Source organism: Scyliorhinus torazame, chromosome 2 (assembly GCF_047496885.1).
Source record: "Scyliorhinus torazame isolate Kashiwa2021f chromosome 2, sScyTor2.1, whole genome shotgun sequence".
Lineage (NCBI taxonomy): Eukaryota > Metazoa > Chordata > Chondrichthyes > Carcharhiniformes > Scyliorhinidae > Scyliorhinus > Scyliorhinus torazame.
In genome coordinates, this window is record NC_092708.1 from 377947613 (window position 1) to 377960728 (window position 13116).

Below are 13116 nucleotides of genomic sequence, written 5' to 3' on the forward strand. Positions count from 1 at the left end.
TCCAAGGTTCCCGAAAATTGCCGTATTTATCTTTCTTCCTCACAGGAACATGCCTGTCCTGTATTCCCTTCAACTAACACTTGAAAGCCTCCCACATGTCAGATGTTGATTTGCCCTCAAACATCCGCCCCCAATCTATGTTCTTCAGTTCCCGCCTAATATTGTCATAATTAGCCTTCCCCCAATTTAGCACATTCATCCTCGGACCACTCTTATCCTTGTCCACCAGTACTTTAAAACTTACTGAATTGTGGTCACTGTTACCGAAATGCTCCCCTACTGAAACATCTACCACCTGGCCGGGCTCATTCCCCAATACCAGGTCCAGTACTGCCCCTTCCCTAGTTGGACTGTTTACATATTGTTTTAAGAAGCCCTCCTGGATGCTCCTTACAAACTCCGCCCCGTCTAAGCCCCTGGCACTAAGTGAGTCCCAGTCAATATTGGGGAAGTTGAAGTCTCCCATCACCACAACCCTGTTGTTTTTACTCTTTTCCAAAATCTGTCTACCTATCTGCTCCTCTATCTCCCGCTGGCTGTTGGGAGGCCTGTAGTATACCCCCATCATTGTGACTGCACCCTTCTTATTCCTGATCTCTACCCATATAGCCTCACTGCCCTCTGAGGTGTCCTCTCGCAGTATAGCTGTGATATTCTCCCGAACAAGTAGCGCAACTCCGCCTCCCCTTTTACATCCCCCTCTATCCCGCCTGAAACATCTAAATCCTGGAACGTTTAGCTGCCAATCCTGCCCTTCCCTCAACCAGGTCTCTGTAATGGCAATAACATCATAGTTCCAAGTAGTAATCCAAGCTCTAAGTTCATCTGCCTTACCCGTAATGCTCCTTGCATTAGAACATATGCACTTCAGGCCACCAGACCCGCTGTGTTCAGCAACCTTTCCCCGTCTGCTCTGCCTCAGAGCCACACTGTCCCTATTCCCTAGTTCTCCCTCAATGCTCTCACCTTCTGACCTATTGCTCCCGTACCCACCCCCCTGCCATACTAGTTTAAACTTTCAAAAGGGAATTGAATAATTACCTGAAAGTAATTGTGGGGCTATGGGGAATGCAACTTGGGCTGAATGGCCTCCTCCTTTACTGGAACTACTTTTTGATTCTATAAAATAATCTTTGTCACAAGTAGGCTTACATGAACACTGCAATGAGGTTACCGTGAAAAGCCCCCCACTCGCCACTTTCCAGCACCTGTTCGGGTACTGAGGGAGAATTCAGAATGTCCAATTCACCTAACAAGCACGTCTTTTGGGACTTGTGGGTGGAAACCGGAGCACCCGGAGGAAACCCACGCAGACACGGGGAGAACGTGCAGACTCCACAGTGACCCAAGCCGGGAATTGAACCTGGGACCCTGGAGCTGTGAAACAACAGTGCTAACCACTGTGCTACCATTGGGTGAACGTTACAGAAGGGGTTGGAGAATCTGGACTCTCCCTGGAAGGCCGAAGGATGAAGGAAGGATTTGGAACTGCATGCTGCTTGACCATGGGATGCTTCACCATCAACACTTGGGACATCAGCAGGGGCAAAGCAAAAGAGGGCACAATTGTTGGATGGGCAGGAACATAAAGACGGTGGATCCAAGTAGAAGTGAGAGCCACGTTGAGACCTGACTCTTCAATTCAAATAATGCCAGAAGCCTGAACGACCAGGCCTCGAACCTGGGGCGTCGCGAGGTCTTTGTGCGCGTTACGTCACCGCGCCGCCTCGGGGCCGGCTCTCGGCGGCGACGTAATCGCGGCACCGGCATGCCGACGCTGTGCGGGTGACGTAATCGCGGCCCCGGCTTGCCGGCGCTCTGCACGTGACGCCATCACGGCGCCAGCCCTGTCAGTACTGCGCGTGACGTCAGACGCAGTCGTGGACTCTGCTCACCTGCATGTGACTGGCAGGCGGCTGCCAGCTGCTGGTGAAGGGCGATGCCAGGCTCCGGGAGGCAGGAATGCAGCAGGTAGGGCAGGAACCACGTGGCAAGGCTGGATCAGCACCAGGTGTAACACAGGGAGACTGAAACTTTGCCCACTGAACCTTTGGTGAATGCACCCACAGCGCTGAGGTTGGCACAACCTCTTCCCCCCCCCCCTTTTATTTCCTTTGCCACCCATTGGCCACACTGAAGGCACTGCCACCTGTGCTAGGATGAAATTCCTGATGCACCGGCAGACCAAGAGGGAGATGATTCTTCACTCATGAAACCAAGAGCGTTGATGTACTCTTCGGCAGCGGAAGGCATCGCCATCCACCCTGCCCGCCACCCCACCCCTCTGCTGGCACCATTGCTGGCCAGCCGCAGATGCAGAATTCAATCAGGCTAAGACGCTTCGCCCTGACCCTGAGCCAAGGGCATTGAAACCACTCGAATCATCTCTGCCGCTGCCCTGGCGAAGCACGGCTGAGTCAGCACTCAGAATTTTCTGATCTGTACACCTCAGTACCACACCGCGAGGCATGGCTAGCCCCTCCTGCCTCGGGAATAAGTCAAGCAGGGTACTCTTGAAATTTAAAAAAAAAGAATCATTGTTTATTCCCTGACTTGTTAAGATGATCAGCCACACCAAGGGAAAGCATGGTGATCACACAGTCCCAGCACGGTGTATTCCAGATTAACAGGGGTTATATTGGTCACCTCCCATCCACTTGCCTATCTCAGCTGTGCTGCAATGAGAATGATACCCGAGTGGATGCCAGGCATCCGTGTAACAGTGGCTGTTTTGTGTGATGCTGGTGGAGCCTGCAAACTGGTCTCCAGTCTGTTTGCCTTGCAGGTGCCAAAGGTACAGGGAGGCAAGGCAGGGAGAAAACCGTACCAATTGTGAGCACGTTATTCTATTCTTCCAGACCGAAGCTAGACCTTCTGTTTGTGAGACGATTCTGCCGTATCCAGGCAGTCCTTTTCCCGTCTTGGTCGTCGCAGAGTGTCCTGATGTTCGCCACACTGCTATTCGTCGCTCTCCTTGGTGAGTCTGATCTGTTCAAGCTCTGAAGAAACTCGAAACGTTAACTGTGCTCTCGCCACAGATGCTGTCAGACCTGTTGCGTTTTTCCAGCTTTTTCTGTTTTTATTTCTGTTCTGGACTCTTGTTGACCTCAGGGAGGAAACCTTCTGTTTTCCACATGAGGAGTGGTCGAACCAGGGGCTGATTGACAGTAAAGCCACATAAGAAACTTGGAAAAACCTCTGTGTTTCTGTAACTCTGCCCACAGCCCTCCTTTGTACAGAACGCCTGATTTGTGATCCTCCTCTTTGATTATTAAACAATGATTTTCTCCCCTTCCCTCACGCAGACACAGCCTTCAGCCGTCAGATTATTATTCATGTTGGAGCATTGATCATGAAAATGACCTCCCTTGGTGTACACAGGCGCACTCTATCTGTCTTTTGCAGCATAGTTACTGGATAGTGATCTGGGGCAGGAACGAACACCGTTATCCCCTTTCTGAATCCAGACGGTGGTATGTTACAGTACAATCAGTCCGAGTTGCTGAGGAAACATGCACTTTACATTGAGCTACGGGAAGTGATGGCAGAGGCTCCGATTTTCTTTCCATCACATTCCTGGCTGAGCAGGAATCTCTCCCACTCTACCACCTGTCATTAGATGCACTGGAAGGGTTTATAGGTTGATGTGACTGCACCTTCCTCGGCCAGCAAGCCTTGGGATGGGGCTCGGAGCTCCTGGCTCTGAGGGAGGGTCCTCAACCCCACTGTTTCACAAGACCTCCACTAATCTAGATACACTGTAGGAAACTGCAGTCCTTCGCTCATGCTATCGACGGTTAGTTAAAGCAGCTCAGAATCGGCCGAGGATCACAGCTCATACCTTCCTGGTCTCGGTGCTCAATGCAGAAAAGAATTGGTATGTACTTCAAAAAGAAAGGCAATGGGAAAAGAATAGGGAGAAGAACTAAAATACAAACAAAATACTGCAGATACTGGAGCTCTGCTATAATAACAGAAAGTGCTGGGGAAACTCATCTGGTTGCAAATGTGGTGAGGGAAACAGGCCCCCCCCTCGGCAGCACTCCTGAAAACTGCAATCTTGCTACTCGTCCTTCCACTGAATCATGGATTCCAATGCCCATCTGTGCCTCCTCTGGGCCCTCCTGATCTGACCTGAATCACTGAAACTGCAAATTGGAACAGCAATCTCTACGAGCTCCCACTTACAATGCCATCTTGTGATGTGAGGTCTGAGGCCAAAAATCCAGGCTCCTCGGTCCTCCCCATTTGAACACGGAGGTAAAATACCCAAATGTAGTCACACCCAGATTTTTAAGCCAGTTATCTTCAGGCCCTGTTATTCATTCTTCCAATATCACCCACAAAAGCTCTGCCAAGAAGACTGACTCTACTCGTCTCCTTCAGTATCACTGTTAATCATTCCTCAGTCTGTCCTGCACTAGATCCAGGTAGACAGCCCACCCTTCCCTCATTATTGTCCTCACAGGGCATTTGACCACCTTCCTTCTTGAACAAACTATCATCCCGGACTGTGGTCTCTCTGTCAGGTGTGACTGTCTCTTGTTGCAAATTGCAATGCTGTTAACAGGGCAGAAAAACGGACAGAAATTCTGATCCCAGAGATGGATTCGCCACCTAGTTCAGCAGTGCGAGCATAAGATCGTAACATCATGAGAAATAGACCCCTTGGTCCATTGAGACTGCTCCGCCTTTCAATAAGGTCTTTGCTGATCTGATTGTGGCTTTAACAGCACTTTCCTCTCTCTTTCCGCCATAACGTGTGGCTCCTTTGTCCATCAAAAATCTGTCTGAACTCCGCCTTGAATGTATTCATTGACCCATCCTCCACTGCCTTGTGGAAGAGAATTTCAAACACTAACCATCCTCTTGAGAGAAGAAATTCCTCCTCATCTCCATATTAAACGAGAGACCCCTCGTATAACCCCTACAGTGCAGAAGGAGGCCATTCGGCCCATCGAGTATGCCCTGACTCCGAAAGAGCACGCTACCTAGGCCCAATCCCCTGCCCTATCCCCCCGAAGCCCACCTAACCTTTTGGACACTAAGGGGCAACTGAGCATGGCCAATCCACCTAATCTGCACATCTTTGGACTCTGGGAGGAAACCCACGCAGACACGGGGAGAACTTGCAAACCCCACACAGTCACCCGAGGTCAGAATCGAACCCGGGTTCCTGGCGCGGTGAGGCATCAGTGCTAACCACTGTACCACCGTTCCTCATTTTGAAATATTGTCCTCCAGTTCTAGATTCTACCAAGGGAGGAAACATCCTCTCAGCATTGACCCTGGCAAGCCTCCTCGGGATCTTAAATGTTTCAATAAGATCACCTCTCATTCTTAGCTCCAGTGAGGACAGCCCGAACCTGCCCAACCTTTCCTCCAGCCCAGGAATCAGCCTCGTGAATCTGCTGTGAACTACATCCAATGCAAGTTTATCCTTACTGAAGTAAGGCGACTGTGTTTGTTGTTCCTTTACAGAGCAGCTGGTGGTCTACCAGGTGGGAATTGTCCCAAGCCAATACTTCAAGATTCTGGGTGAGAAAGACTTGGTTGGTTTCAGAAATATCACAGTCGTCGCCATCTGCCTCATTGTGGCCAACTCTGTGGTAAGTAATGTAGTTAGTATCCAATGAAAAGAAGAAAACTCTGTAAATAACTACAGTGTCATTGTGTGGAGAGCTCTGTGTTGGCTTAGGGCCTAATGTGCTTCTATTGTCAGATTTGATTTGATTTATTGTCACATGTACCAAAGTACAGTGAAAAGTATTTTTCTGCGGCCGAGGAACGTACACAGTACGTACATAGATACAAGAATAATCAACAGAGAACATTGACAAATGATAAAACAGTGATTGGTTACAGTGCGGAACAAGGGGCCAAACAAAGCAAATACATGAGCAAGAGCAGCATAGGGAGTCGTGAATAGTGTTCTTACAGGGAACAGATCAGTCTGAGGGGGAGTCGTTGAGGAGTCTAGTAGCTGTGGGGAAGAAGCTGTTCCTGTATCTGGATGTGCGAGTCTTCAGACTTCTGTACCTTCTGCCTGATGGAAGGGTCTGGAAGAAGGCAATGCGTGGGTGGGAGGGGTGTCTGATAATGCTGTCTGCCTTCCTGAGGCAGTGAGAAGTGTATACAGAATCAATGTGAGGGGGGCAAGTTTGTGCGATGTGTTGGGCTGAGTTCACCACACTGTAGTTCCTTGCAATCTTGGGCCGAGCAGTTGCCCTACCAGGCTGTGATGCAGCCGTATACGAGCTCTCTGGGGCACATCTGCAGAAGATGGACAGTGCAGTCCTGAATCTCTCTGTGACATTGCACTTATATATTTTTTTTAAATAGTCAATATTACTCGGAAATTAAGAACCTGTAAGTGGGGGAAAGGATCAAAAGGATACCTGGGAGTACAAATCCATAAATCATTTAAAAATGTGACGCAGGTTTTTATTTTTCTTATTTTAAATTCTCCTTTTTCATATTTTCTCCCACATTTACAATCATTAACAATAAACAATAATCAGCAAGATATGTCAGTCCCCATAATAACAACGATCCCATCTACCCACCAACCCCCAAACCTCAACCCGCATGTTTACATAAACAAATGACAAAGAGGAATCAGGGATTACCCGTAGTCACCCTTAATCTACACAGCTCTCTCTCTCTCTCTCTCTCTCCCCCCCCGCAAGGTCTCCAGCTCCTCCCGTTCACTGCCTCTTGTAAAACTCCTCCTCCCAACCTCGTTTCCTTCCCCCCAACTTTCCGCCCCGGCTAGACCACTCAGACCCTGTTCTGCCAGGCTCCGATGGCCGCAGCCCCTCCCCCCCACCTCACTCCCGTTCACTGGCCAGCTTAAACCGGCCAGCGTGGAGGCCCCCGCCCGGGTCCCTTTCCCACTTGCCCGGCCCTAGGAAAGCCCAAAGATCCCCTTTTAGCACACAAACCCCGCATATCCACCTACACCCCAAAGAACCCTCATTTCGAGCGAAAGTAAAAATGTGACACAGGTTAATAAGGCCTTTTGAAAAATGGCAAACCAAGGTTTAAAGCTAATTTCCAAAAGGATAGAATCATAGAACAGAATGGTAGAATCCGTACAGTGCAGAAGCAGGCCATTCGGCCCATTGGGTCTGCACTGACCCTCTGAAAGAGGACCTTACCTAGGCCCAAAGCCCCCAGCCTATTTCCACAACCCAGTAACCCCACCTCACCAGGACTGCACGGTGGCGCAGTGGTTAGCACTGCTGCCTCACGCCGCCAAGGTCCCAGGGTCGATCCCGGCTCTGGGTCACTGTCCGTGTGGAGTTTGCACATTGTCCCCGTGTTTGCGTGGGTTTCGTCCCCACAGCCCAAAGATATGCAGGGTAGGTGGATTCACCACGCTAAATTGCCCCTAACAAATTGGAAAAAATGAATTGGGTCATAAAAATCTTTTAAAAAAACACCTCACCTTTTGGATACCAAGGGGCAATTTTTTAGCACGGTGAATTCACCTAACCTGCACATCTTTGGACTGTGGGAGGAAACCGGAGCACCCGGAGGAAACCCACGCAGACATAGGGAGAACGTGCAAACTCCACACACAGTCATCCGAGGTTGGAATCGAACCTGGGTCTCTGGCGCTGCGAGGCAGCAGTGCTAACCGTGTCGCCCTAATAGTATTGAAAAGTTCCCCTTCAAGTCGCTCATCATCCTGACTTGGAACAATGTCACCGTTCCTTCACCGTCACTGAGGCAAAATCCTGGAACTGCCTCCCTAAGAGCACTGTGGACTGCAACGGTTTAGGAAAGTGGCTCAACAGCACCTCCTCAGGGCAGTTAGGGATGGGCAGTAAATGCTGACCATGCCCTTGATGCTCACACCGCATGGATGAATTAGAACACTGAAGAAGCTGTGTTAGACACATAATGGAACCCTGATTAGGTCTGCACTGGTTACGTTTGGTCTCCAAATTATCAAATGGATATTGAGGCACTGCAAAAGGTGCAAAAAGGATTGGTGAGGATGATATCAGAAGTGTAGAATAAATAAATACCTATCAGGGACAGGTGGATAGGCTGGAAAGGGAAAGACTGAAGGGGACCTAATAGAGGTCTCAAATTTTTTGATAGGTTTTAATAGAGTGGATACAGAGAGAGTACTTTTCCTGTTGTGGAGGAAAGAATAACCCGAGCCCATCGATATCGGGAATTCAGAAGAAACATCCTTACCCAGCGAGTGGTGAGAATGTGGAACCTGCTACCACAGAGAGTGGTTGAGGTGAATAGCACTTAAGGGGAAGCCAGACACGTGTATGAGCAAACCTGTTGGACTTTAACCTGGTGTGGTAAGACTTCTTACTGTGCTCACCCCAGTCCAACGCCGGCATCTGCACATCGTGTATGAGAGTTCTTGGTTTCTGATCTGTGAGGGTAGTACAAAGACCAGGATGGTTGCAGCGATAGATTTGGCTGAGGAAAGATGGGGAGCGTAGACATAGTCATTGACTGGTGCAGCACTACCCCAGACACCTACACCTTTCTGATTTTGAGGGAATAACCAAGGGTTGGATTGGATTGGATTTGTTTATTGTCACGTGTACCGAGGTACAGTTAAAAGTATTTTTCCGCGAGCAGCTCAACAGATCATTAAGTACATGGGAAGAAAAGGGGATAAAAGAAAATACATAACAGGGCAACACAAGGTATACAATGTAACTACATAAGCACCGGCATCGGATGAAGCATACAGGGTAGTGTTAATGAGGTCAGTCCATTAGAGGGTCATTTAGGAGTCTGGTAACAGTGGGGAAGAAGCTGTTTTTGAGTCTGTTCGTGCGTGTTCTCAGACTTCTGTATCTCCTGCCCAATGGAAGAAGTTGGAAGAGTGAGTAAGCCGGGTGGGAGGGGTCTTTGATTATGCTGCCCGCTTTCCCCAGGCAGCGGGAGGTGTAGGTAGTCAATGGATGGGAAGCAGGTTTGTGTGATGGACTGGGCTGTGTTCACGACTCTCTGAAGTTTCTTGCGGTCCTGGGCCGAGCAGTTGCCATACCATGCTGTGATGCAGCCCAATAGGATGCTCTCTATGGTGCATCTGTAAAAGTTGGTAAGGGTTAATGTGGACATGCCAAATTTCCTTAGTTTCCTGAGGAAGTATAGGTGCTGTTGTGCTCTCTTGGTGGTAGCGCCGACGTGGGTGGACCAGGACAGATTTTTGGTGATGTGCACCCCAAGGAATTTGAAATTGCTAACCATCTCCACCTCGGCCCCATTGATGCTGACAGGGGTGTGTACAATACTTTGCTTCCTGAAGTCAATGAACAGCACATATGTTTTGCTGGCATTGAGGGAGAGATTGCTGTCGCTGCACCACTCCACTAGGTTCTCAATCTCCCTCCTGTATTCGGACTCTTCGTTATTCGAGATCCGGCCCACTATGATTGCATCGTCAGCAAACTTGTAGATGGAGTTGGAACCAAATTTTGCCGCGCAGTCGTGTGTGTACAACCTTTGGACAAAAAGGAAGTGAAAGGAAATTGGTTCCTTGGCCAAATGTCTTGAGACAGACTATGAATGTTCGAGATTTGTTTGTAGCTTTTCACCCCAGTGATGGGTTTTCTCTTTCAGCTGAAGAGCTTCGACCAGTTCATCTCGAGTTTGATGTATGTACGATGGAGGCAGAGCCTCACCATGGACCTTCACAAGTCCTACTTCAAGAGGAAAGTCTACTACGCTCTTAACGTCCTCCACGATGAGTTGGATAACCCGTAGGTGGAATCTGAGTGGGACTTGTTCTTCCCCAATTAATAAAATGTTTATTATAAAGTGGAGGGTTCAGTTCTTCAGTCGGGTCAAACAATGAGGAGCTGAGCAGTGAAAACCGAGAATGTTGCGGAATCAACCTCCCAGTGATCTGGAGTGGATGTCGTTGGCACTCCACTGGCAATGAGTTAGGAAGGGGAATTCTTTCCCGGGATTCTCGCTATTTGGTGACCTTGCTGGCAAGGTGAGGACAGGTCAGGCTCCAGCTGTGATTCCTCCCTTGGATCAATAACTTCTTCATATTGAAGTGAAGAATAATCACTTGGGCTTGGTGCAGGTGGCTGTGGAACTCTAATCTCAGCAAAGTACCTGGGATGGAAAAACTATTCATTCATATAGCACCTTTGATACTATCCAGACACCAAAAAACATTTCCCAACCAATTGAATCCATTTCTTTTAAAGTGTTCGCTCTTGTGGGAAGCTGATTTACAGATGGCCTGAATATCGAAGGTAACAGAATGGAATCAAATCATAGAATTTACAGTGCAGACGGAGGCCATTCGGCCCATCGAGTATGCACTGGCGTCCTACCTCGACCCAATCCCCCGCCCTACCCCAGTATCACCACCTAACCGTTTGGACACAAAGGGGAAAGTTACCATGGCAATACACCTAACGTGCACATTCTGGAGTGTGGGAGGAAACCGGAGCAACCGGAGGAATGAAAATGAAATGAAAATCGCTTATTGTCACAAGTAGACTTCAATGAAGTTACTGTGAAAAGCCCCTAGTCGCCACATTCCGGCGCCTGTTCGGGGAGGCTGGTACGGGAATCGAACCGTGCTGCTGGCCTGCCTTGGTCTGCTTTAAAAGCCAGCGATTTAGCCCAGTGTGCTAAACCAGCCAACCCATGCAGACACGGGGAGGAAGTGCAAAGTCCACCCGAAGCCGGAATTGAACCCGGATACCTGGAGCTGTGAGGCAGCAGTGCACACCACTGTGCCACCGTGCCTCCCACAAATCAAGAGATTGAGATGCTAATAGGTACCCGTGAGTCAGTTACAGACACTAGTCTGAGGGGTTCAGATGGTTTATATATACAATAATGGATACTCGGGAGTGAGTTACAGACTGGAATCTAATCGAGGGGTTCAGATGGTTTATATATACAATAATGGATACTCTGGAGTGAGTTACAGACTGGAATCTAATCGAGGGGTTCGGGGTGGTTTATATATAGAATAATGGATACTCGGGAGTGAGTTACAGACTGGAATCTAATCAAGGGGTTCAGATGGTTTATATATACAATAATGGATACTCGGGAGTGAGTTACAGACTGGAATCTAATCAAGGGGTTCAGATGGTTTATATATACAATAATGGATACTCGGGAGTGAGTTACAGACTGGAATCTAATCAAGGGGTTCAGATGGTTTATATATACAATAATGGATACTCGGGAGTGAGTTACAGACTGGAATCTAATCAAGGGGTTCAGATGGTTTATATATACAATAATGGATACTCGGGAGTGAGTTACAGACTGGAATCTAATCAAGGGGTTCAGATGGTTTATATATACAATAATGGATACTCGGGAGTGAGTTACAGACTGGAATCTAATCGAGGGGTTCGGGGTGGTTTATAGATAGAATAACAGATACTCGGGAGTGAGTTACAGACTGGAATCTAATCGAGGAGTTCAGATGGTTTATATAGAGAATAACATACTCAGGAGTGAGTTACAGACTGGAATCTAATCGAGGGGTTCAGATGGTTTATGTATAGAATGGTGAATAATTGGGAGTGAGTTACAGACTGGAATCTAATCGAGGGGTTCAGATGGTTTATATATAGAATAACGGATACTCGGGAGTGAGTTACAGACTGGAATCTAATCGAGGGGTTCAGATGGTTTATGTACAGAATAACAGATACTCGGGAGTGAGTTACAGACAGGAATCTAATCGAGGGGTTCAGATGGTTTATGTATAGAATAACATACTTGGGAGTGAGTTACAGACTGGAATCTAATCGAGGGGTTCAGATGGTATATGTATAGAATAACAGATACTCTGGAGTGAGTTACAGACTGGAATCTAATCGAGGGGTTCGGGGTGGTTTATAGATAGAATAACAGATACTCGGGAGTGAGTTACAGACTGGAATCTAATCGAGGAGTTCAGATGGTTTATATATAGAATAACATACTCGGGAGTGAGTTACAGACTGGAATCTAGTCGAGGGGTTCAGATGGTTTATATATAGAATAACCGATACTCAGGAGTGAGTTACAGACTGGAATCTAATCGAGGGGTTCAGATGGTTTATGTATAGAATGGTGAATAATTGGGAGTGAGTTACAGACTGGAATCTAATCGAGGGGTTCAGATGGTTTATATATAGAATAACGGATACTCGGGAGTGAGTTACAGACTGGAATCTAATCGAGGGGTTCAGATGGTTTATGTACAGAATAACAGATACTCGGGAGTGAGTTACAGACGGGAATCTAATCGAGGGGTTCAGATGGTTTATGTATAGAATAACATACTTGGGAGTGAGTTACAGACTGGAATCTAATCGAGGGGTTCAGATGGTATATGTATAGAATAACAGATACTCGGGAGTGCGTTACAGACTGGAATCTAATCGAGGGGTCCAGATGGTTTATATATAGAATAACAGATACCCGGGAGTGTGTTGCAGACTGGAATCTAATCGAGGGGTTCAGATGGTTTATATATAGAATAACAGATACCCGGGAGTGTGTTGCAGACTGGAATCTAATCGAAGGGTTCAGATGGTTTATATATAGAATAACAGATACCTGGGAGTGTGTTACAGACTGGAATCTAATCGAGGGGTTCAGATGGTTTATATATAGAATAACAGATACCCGGGAGTGTGTTGCAGACTGGAATCTAATCGAGGGGTTCAGATGGTTTATATATAGAATAACAGATACCTGGGAGTGTGTTACAGACTGGAATCTAATCGAGGGGTTCAGATGGTTTATATATAGAATAACAGATACTCGGGAGTTAGTTACAGGCTGGAATCTAATCGAGGGGTTCAGATGGTTTATATATATATAGAATAACAGATACCCGGGAGTGTGTTACAGACTGGAATCTAATCGAGGGGTTCAGATGGTTTATATATAGAATAACGGATACTCGGGAGTGAGTTACAAACTGGAATCTAATCGAGGGGTTCAGATGGTATATGTATAGAATAACAGATACTCGGGAGTGTGTTACAGACTGGAATCTAATCGAGGGGTTCAGATGGTTTATATATAGAATAACAGATACTCGGGAGTGAGTTACAGACTGGAATCGAATCGAGGGGTTCAGATGGTTTATGT

At 47.5% G+C, this 13116-nt stretch overlaps 1 protein-coding gene across 3 annotated transcripts in view; it reads left to right on the forward strand.

The window, feature by feature from the left end:
- The first annotated feature begins 1862 nt into the window (after positions 1-1862).
- Positions 1863-13116, forward strand: part of abcd4 (ATP-binding cassette, sub-family D (ALD), member 4) — an 80979-nt gene continuing 69725 nt past the window's right edge. For all 3 annotated transcript variants that reach the window (XR_011938564.1, XM_072493461.1, XM_072493468.1), the window contains exons 1-4: positions 1863-1971; positions 2859-2977; positions 5482-5609; positions 9607-9746. Coding sequence is in view for 2 of the 3 variants with exons in the window: in XM_072493461.1 (XP_072349562.1) it covers positions 1940-1971; positions 2859-2977; positions 5482-5609; positions 9607-9746 (419 nt within the window). In the remaining variant the exon portion in view is untranslated. The remainder of the gene's footprint in view (positions 1972-2858; positions 2978-5481; positions 5610-9606; positions 9747-13116) is intronic.